This window comes from Chlorella variabilis (assembly GCF_000147415.1).
Source record: "Chlorella variabilis unplaced genomic scaffold CHLNCscaffold_1, whole genome shotgun sequence".
Classification (NCBI taxonomy): Eukaryota; Viridiplantae; Chlorophyta; class Trebouxiophyceae; order Chlorellales; family Chlorellaceae; genus Chlorella; species Chlorella variabilis.
In genome coordinates, this window is record NW_005435087.1 from 1,483,908 (window position 1) to 1,491,085 (window position 7,178).

Here is a 7,178-nt window from a genome sequence, read left to right on the forward strand (position 1 = left end):
CCTCCTTCCCGCCCCCGCCCCCGCCCCCGAAATGCGCTTTGTTATTTCTCCGCAGCCAGCAGAACCTGTCCAACCTGGCCTGGGCCTACTCCAAGCTGGCGCACATGGATGAGGCGCTGATGACCGCCATCGCGGGTGGGTGGGCCTGGGCGGGGTGGGGCTGGGCTGGGAGCACCCAGGCGGCGGCAGGCGGCCGCGGGGGTCCCGCTGCTGGCTGCTGGCGGGGGCGCCTGGCCGGCTCCCTTGCGGGAGGCGGGCAGGCATGCGGGCAGAGTGGCCGCGGGTGCCTGCATGGCATTTGTTTTTCATTTTGGGTGGACGCCACGCTCGGCGGCGCTTGCTGTTGGTAGCTGCGCTGTTGACAATCTCCCCGCGCGTGTACATCCCTGTCGCTGACCCCTTGCTGCCGCCCCCTTGCTGCCGACCCCTGCTGCGTCCCCTGCGCACGCCCCGCCCCCGCTCGCAGACCGCGCCGAGTCGATGATCCACGACCTCTCCCTGCAGCACTGCACCAACCTCACCTGGGCCTACTCCAGCCTCAAGTGGACCACCCCCACCCTCATGCCCGCGCTGGTGGCGGGTGCGCCGTGCCCTCCCGCGTGCCGCTTCCGCCTTTCCCCGCCCTGCTGCCGCCCCTCCCCCGGCTGCCAGCTGCCCCACCCCAAACCGTGGCCCTCCGCCCCCATCTCCCGGCCTGACGTGCCATGCCGCCGCTGCCCCTGCCCCGCATCCCCACGCGCCGCCGCCGCCCCCTGCAGAAAGCAAGGCGCGCCTGGCGGACACCCAGCTCAACGTGCAGCAGCTGTGCAACCTGCTGTGGAGCCTGGGCATCTCCGAGGCGTGCGACAGAGAGGTGTGGGACGCCTGCCTGCGCCAGCTGGCGGCCCTGGGCATCCCCTTCTACGAGCTACCCGCAGAGGCACTCACCCAGGCAAGCAGAGGCAGCCCCGCCCTGCAGTGCGGGCGCCCGCCTTGTCTGACGTCGACAGCCGCTGGGGCGGGGCGGGGCGGGGCTTTGCGCAGTGCGGCCTGGGGCCGGCGCAGCAGTTCCCGCCGCCACCTCCCCGCCGCTTGCCCGCCCTCGCGGCGGCCGCCTGCCTGCCTCAGCGGCTGCCTTCCGTCCCCGCCGCCACCCGCTCGTGCACCCACGCCTGCCCCTGCCCCGCACACCTGGCGGCACTGTACGGCACTGCACTGCACTGTACTTCATGGTAACGCACCGTACCGTACCGCCTGCAGGTGTTCCAGGCCTACATGCTGATGCTGGCGGAGTCTCCCGACCAGCAGTGGCCCATCCCGGGGGAGCTGCTGGCCCTGGCGCAGCACGCCTGGGTGCAGTCGGCCAAGAAAGATCAAGTGAGGGGGGCCTGGGGGGGCTGGCTGGCTGTGCGTGCGCTGCGGCTGGCTGGGCGTGCTCTGCGCGCGTGTGTTGTCTGTGCAGTGGTGTGCTGAGGGGGCCGTCCTCCACCTCCCGCCGCACGTGCCGCGCATTTGTGGAGGTGGAGGGCGCGCACGCCTCCGCTGCCACTCCTCGCCGCCAGGCCGGCCGGCCGCCACCACTGCCCCCCCCCACACACACACACACACGCTCGCACTCCGCCGCTCTCGCCCCCCCGCCGCCCCGCAGGGTCAGCGAGTTCCACTCGGAGGTCAGCCGCATGCTGAGCGCGCTGGGGCAGCCCCACACCATCGAGCACCTCACAGACGACCACCTCTTCTCTGTCGACATTGCGCTGCCCGGGGAGAGGATCGCGCTGGAGGTGGACGGACCCCACCACTTCACCGCCAACACCTTCCGTCCGCTGGGGGAGATGTACTGCAGGTGGGGGGCGGGTGTACTGCAGGTGGCGGGGCAGACGCACTGCAGGTGGCGGCGCGCGGATGTGCTGCAAGCGGGCGGCAGCGTGGGTGGTTGGACCCCGGGGCTGGTGTGAGGGGTCGGGTGCTGGGTCGCCCCGGCGAATGGGGCGGGCATTGGACCAGCTGCGACGGCGGCCCGGCGGCCCGCGCACTGAGACCTGCCCCGCCCCGCCCCGGCCCTGCCCGCTGCTGTCCGTGCAGGCACACGCTGCTGCGGGCGCGGGGCTGGCGCGTGGTCCTTTCTACCACTGGAGTGGGGAGTCGGGTGAGGGGCAGCTGCCGGCGGCCTGCTGGGCCCGCTGTGGTCGTGCGCCTGGCAAGGATGTGCCCCTGCTCCGCTCCCACACGCTCTGGACCCCCGACCCCTCCCTCGCCCCTCCCCGCCCCGCCCTTGCCCCGCCCCGCCTGCCACCCTGCAGAGGAGAACAGGCAGGCGCTGCTGCAGCGTGCGCTGCGCGAGGCGCGCGCGGCGCCGGTGCCGGCGGTGCACCCCGTGCAGGCCGCGGTGACCGCCCGCCTGGATGCGATGCGCCAGCGCTCCGAGGCGCCTGCCTACCCTGCTGAGCAGCAGCAGCAAGCGCAGCAGCAGCAGCAGCTGCAGCCGGAGCAGGAGCACCAGCAGCACCAGGGGCAGGCGCCGCCGCAGCCGCAGGAGCCGCAGCAGGAGCCACAGGCGCAGGGCGCAGGCGGCGGCGGGCCGGTCAGCTCGCCGGCGGCACTTTTGCCAGCCGCAGAGCCCAGCAAACCTGCGGCCAACCCTGTGGCAGCGGCGGAGCCGCCACCCACGGCCTCGCCCACTGCAAGACGGGAGGAGGAGAAGGTGCCGCCTCCACACACCTCGCCCCCGCACCTGCCAGCAGGCCCCGCTCTACAGCTGCCGCTTCCCGCCGGCCCGCCCCCGACGCTGCCGATACCTTGGGATATGCTGTCGTTGCCGGAGCAGCAGCGCTGGCGGCCACCCACGCCCCTAGAAGCGGCGCAGCACCAGGAGGCGCAGGGGCGGGAGCCGGCGCCACGCAGCCCGCCTGCCTTGCTGGCGGGCGTGCCCTCCCAGCCTGGCACAGTCGCCACGCCTGCCGTTGCCCACGAGCAGCAGCCAACTACGGCCCACGAGCCGCGGCCAGTGCAGCAGCAGCAGCAGCAGCAGGAGCAGCAGGCGACGGCCTCGGGTGCCCTCGATCCGGCAGAGCTGCAGCTGCTGTCAGCCAAGGAGACGGCAGTGCGGCTGCTGGAGAGCCTGGCAGCAGAGCTGCCGGGCTCGGCAGCGCACGCGTCGGCCCCGCCGCCAGTGCCTGCACCGCTCCCTGCCGCTCAGCAGCTGGCGCCACCCAGCGGCACGCCGCCGCCTGCGCCGCCTGGGCAGGAGCAGCGGGGCCAGGGGCAGCAGCAGGCAGGCACGGGGGGCATAGCCGCAGGCCTGGCAGGACCGTGCCTGGAGTGCCCTGCGCCCGCTCTTGGCCTGCCGCCCCAAGGGGCCGCCGAGCCTGGCGAGGGCGTCACCCAGGCACCTCCCAGCAGCGGCCCGGCGCCGGCTGGGCAGCTGCCGCCTGCCCTGTGACGCAGCAGCCCACCCTCGCTGGCTGCCGCCCAAGTTGAGCCCACCTGACCCCACCAGCCCATCCCGTCCCAGCCCTCCCCCTCCTCTTGTTGCACCCATATCGAGCCCGCCGGCCCGGCCGAGCAGCAGGTGCCTGCCACCCATGTTCTACTGGCAACTTGTACATACAGGACCATCCCACACCCACCCGTCCCCTGCTGCGCACGCTGCGTGCACGCCCAGCTAGAGACGTCAGCCCAAACCCAACACATGAGTGGCCGCATCGTTGCAGCCCACAGTAATCCCCTTTCCCATAACCTTGTCCTGCCTCCGCTGGTATGCCCCCCTTTTCCCAATGCCTCGGTTGATACCCCCCACATATCTCTATTCCTGCCCACATATCTCTTTTCCTGCCCTCGACATTGTTTTTCTCCCGCTGACGCACATTGCCAGCCCCTCCGCATGCCTGCCCCTTCCACCACTCCTCTCCCATGCAACCGCCCTGCCCCTGGCTCCACCCATTCCCCTCTGCTCCCCTCTCGCCCATGCCGCCGTCCGTGCCGCTCCCCTCTCTCTCGCTACCCCGACTGCCGCCGCTTTCTCGGCCGCGCATTAGTGGCTTGATTCCTGCATGCATGTCTGTTCCTGTAAAGATTTTTTTTTATGGCAGGGGCAGGAGCAGCAGGCGCATGCTTTGGCACCGCTGTGGCGGGCGCCACAGGCCCAACGGTACTGCGCTGCTAGTTTCCTGTTGGTTGCTCTTCACGTGCAGGTAGGTCGCTCTGGTGGCATTCAAAGGCTTCAGAACTCAGCTTTCGCGCACAAACACGTGTGACGCAGGCACCGCACGCCTTCTATCGCTTCCCCCTCCCACGAACAGCGTCTATCGCCTCCCCCTCCTTGATATGGCGGACAGCGGCTCAGGCAAACCAAATCTGTTGACATCGCTCCCAGAGGACGCTCTGCGCCACATCGTGTCGCTAGCTCTGCAGCTAGAGCGGCAGGAGACAGGGGAGACGCGGTGAGGCGTGCCGTGTGGTTTCCTGCGCGCTGGCTGGCCGCCATCGTTGTGATAGTGCAGCGGCGGCGGGCCGGCGACACATGGCGACACTGCTTCCGTCAACCACCAATACTCACCTCATTGATTAGAGACGATTCATTGGACTGCAGGTCGGAGCTGGGCCTTGCCTGCAAGCGGCTGTGGAAGCTGTACAGCGAGAGTCGGTTTGCCGGCGGCCACAAGATGGTGGTTCGCCTGGCAAGTGCTCGCTGCCGCCTGACCTGACGGGGTACGTGACGATGCGGGCATGGTACCACATCATCACTCCATCAATTCCTCCCTCCTTCCATGCAGACGCATCCGCCTGACTGCCAGGCTGCCTTGCATGGCGCCGTGGCGACATTTGCCCCGGGTGTCACCGTCCTGCACATCATTGGACCTGGCGATTTCTTTTGCTCCACGCTGCTGGCCCCGCTGGGGCCGTATGTGCAGCAGGTGGCACTGGAAGGGTCGCTGGCCAACCCTGGCCTCCTGCAGCTGCTGAGCGCCTGGCCGGCGCTGCGGCAGCTAAGGATCGAAGAGCACGCGCCGCCAGGCGGATGGCTGCAGTTTGCCAGCTCTGGCGGTCTCCCAGAGCCGCTGCGAGGCAAGGTTGTGGAGCTGAAGACGACAGCGCAGGGGGTCGCGGCGGTGCTGCCGCAGCTGCCACGCCTCAAATCGCTGCACGCTCTCCAGGAAGAAAGCTTGTGGTCATGGCCTCCTGTGCTGCCGCTGCCAGACGCTTGCCAGGTGCTGCCGCTGCTGAGCGCGCTGGAAGAATTAGAGCTTGTTGATTTCCCGGCGATACTGCGGGACAGTGCAGCGCTGGACAGCCTTGTGGCAGTGCTCGCCTCCCTGCCGAGCCTGCAGCGGTGCAGCTTCAGGTGCGTGCGCATGCTGGCACAGTTGCGCCCCTAGTCCCACGCCTGTCTTGCTCTTTACGATGCACAACCGCCATGCATCACTTTGCAGCTGCTGTGTGCTGTTCGCGAGTGCAGGACGGTGGCGCTGCAGGCCATCACACCCTCCCTGGCCCAGCTGTCCGGGCAGCTGACCAGCCTGGAGATAGAATGCGGGCGGCACTTGGACGATGAAGAAGTTGAGGTGGCAAATGCGGCGTTTGCGACCGTGTGGCGGCTGCACGCCCTGGAGCGCCTCCGCGTCTCCCTTGCCTGCGAGCGAACCTGGCCCATCTCCTTCCCCGCCCAGCCCTGCATGCGGGCGCTGCGCATGCTGCGCCTCCATGACTGCGACTTCCCACGTGACACCCTGCCGCCGCACCTGTTCAACGGCGACGTGATGCCTGCTCTAATAGAACTGGACATCGACTGCGGCATCGACCTGGAGTATGTGCTGGATGAGGAGGGAGGGGCGGTGGTCAACCTGCCGCCCCGCTTCACCAGCCTCACCGCACTCGCCATGCTGACGCTGGAGCGGTGCGCGCTCCGCGAGCTGCCGCCCCTGCTGCAGCACATGCAGCTGCGGCAGCTGTCGCTGGTGGGCAACCCAATTGAGTCGCTGCCAGAGGGGCCGTGGCTGCAGCGCCTGGAGGTCCTGGACTTGAGGCAGACGCTGGTGCGCAGCCGGCCGCCGCAGCTGAGCGAGGCCTGCAAGGTGAACATGCCCGAAGATTGCGATCCTTAAGACTGCTTTCCCGGCTGGGTTTGTCAGTGCTATCCATAACGACACAAATGCTGCTAGTTTTAGGCTGGCGGACATTACAGAGAAGTGAAGGGGAGCTGTCAGATCAGATGCATTCGGGACAGGGGGAGAGGCAGCAAAGAATGAGAGCAGAGCAAAGGGGAGGCACGGGAAGGGCAGTGTTGGGCAGGAGACCAAGGAAGACACCAAAGGGGATTTACAGCAGGCACGGCAGGTACAACAGGCGGCGGCGAGCCATGCAGCGGAGCAGCCCGCAGCTGTGGGCAGGCGCCCAGGTGGCTGGCCAGCTGCTCAGCAGCACGAGGATGACTGCGGCTGCTTGGTCTTCAGGCCAAACGTGCTGCCGCTGGAGGCCAGCAGGCTGGGCGTCTCCAGGATCTGCGGCGCCAGGAGGGGAGGCAGGGGTGTGGTAAGCGCTCGCAGTCAAGCGCTGCACCTCCTGCCCTTCCACCCTCACTCTCTCCCAAGCCAGAGCTGCAGATGCCACGCCTCCACTCTCAGGCGCAGCAGGCCGCAACCCTCCTCCCACCCCAATCCGCTGACTACAACACACGCACACACACGCGCGTGCACCACACCTTGTGCACCAGCTCCTCAAAGGCCTGCTCCACCGCCACATTGCCCTTGGCCGACGTTTCCACAAACAGGCAGCCGTGGGCCCGCGCAAACGCCACCCCCATGTCGGTGCTGACCTCGCGCGTCTCCGCCTGCAGTGTGCCAGCAAGACCAGGCTCGACGGGCCGCAAGCGAGCATCTCGGCAGCCGCATGCCGACCCAGCCGTGACGTGCATGACCCTCCGGTAGTAGGCCCCAAGCCCTGCGCCACACACCGCCACACACCGCCACACACCACCACCACCACGCAGCAGCGCCGCCGCGCACCAGGTCTGTCTTGTTGGCCACCACCATCTTCACGCTTTCCTCCACCGTGCCGTACATGTCCACCTCACGCAGCCAGATGTCGGCCAGCGAGTCAAACGTCTCCGCCCGGCTCACGTCGTACACCAGGATGATGCCCTGGGCCCCGCGGTAGTAGGCTGCGGCATGGGAGGGGGTGGGAGGGAGGGCAGAGGGAAGGGT

The 7,178-nt window shown here is 68.7% G+C and overlaps 3 protein-coding genes across 3 annotated transcripts in view; 2 read left to right on the plus strand and 1 right to left on the minus strand.

The window, feature by feature from the left end:
• The window catches only part of CHLNCDRAFT_133279 (hypothetical protein), a gene marked incomplete at both ends in the record, with an annotated part of 9,805 nt that extends 6,387 nt beyond the window's left edge, over positions 1–3,418 (plus strand). The window contains 7 exons of the mRNA XM_005851754.1: positions 56–135; positions 467–580; positions 759–853; positions 1,240–1,337; positions 1,628–1,904; positions 2,062–2,125; positions 2,280–3,418. Coding sequence (XP_005851816.1) covers positions 56–135; positions 467–580; positions 759–853; positions 1,240–1,337; positions 1,628–1,904; positions 2,062–2,125; positions 2,280–3,418 — 1,867 coding nt within the window. The remainder of the gene's footprint in view (positions 1–55; positions 136–466; positions 581–758; positions 854–1,239; positions 1,338–1,627; positions 1,905–2,061; positions 2,126–2,279) is intronic.
• Positions 3,419–4,302: 884 nt separating this feature from the next.
• On the plus strand, positions 4,303–6,080 carry CHLNCDRAFT_133280 (hypothetical protein; the record flags this gene model as incomplete). The annotated part of the gene is made up of 4 exons (XM_005851755.1): positions 4,303–4,418; positions 4,568–4,646; positions 4,752–5,320; positions 5,435–6,080. 4 exons carry the CDS (start codon positions 4,303–4,305, stop codon positions 6,078–6,080), a joined length of 1,410 nt encoding a protein of 469 aa, XP_005851817.1.
• Positions 6,081–6,389: 309 nt separating this feature from the next.
• CHLNCDRAFT_133281 (hypothetical protein) overlaps positions 6,390–7,178 on the minus strand; it is a gene marked incomplete at both ends in the record, with an annotated part of 1,402 nt that continues 613 nt past the window's right edge. The window contains 3 exons of the mRNA XM_005852088.1: positions 6,390–6,476; positions 6,677–6,805; positions 6,981–7,135. Coding sequence (XP_005852150.1) covers positions 6,390–6,476; positions 6,677–6,805; positions 6,981–7,135 — 371 coding nt within the window. The remainder of the gene's footprint in view (positions 6,477–6,676; positions 6,806–6,980; positions 7,136–7,178) is intronic.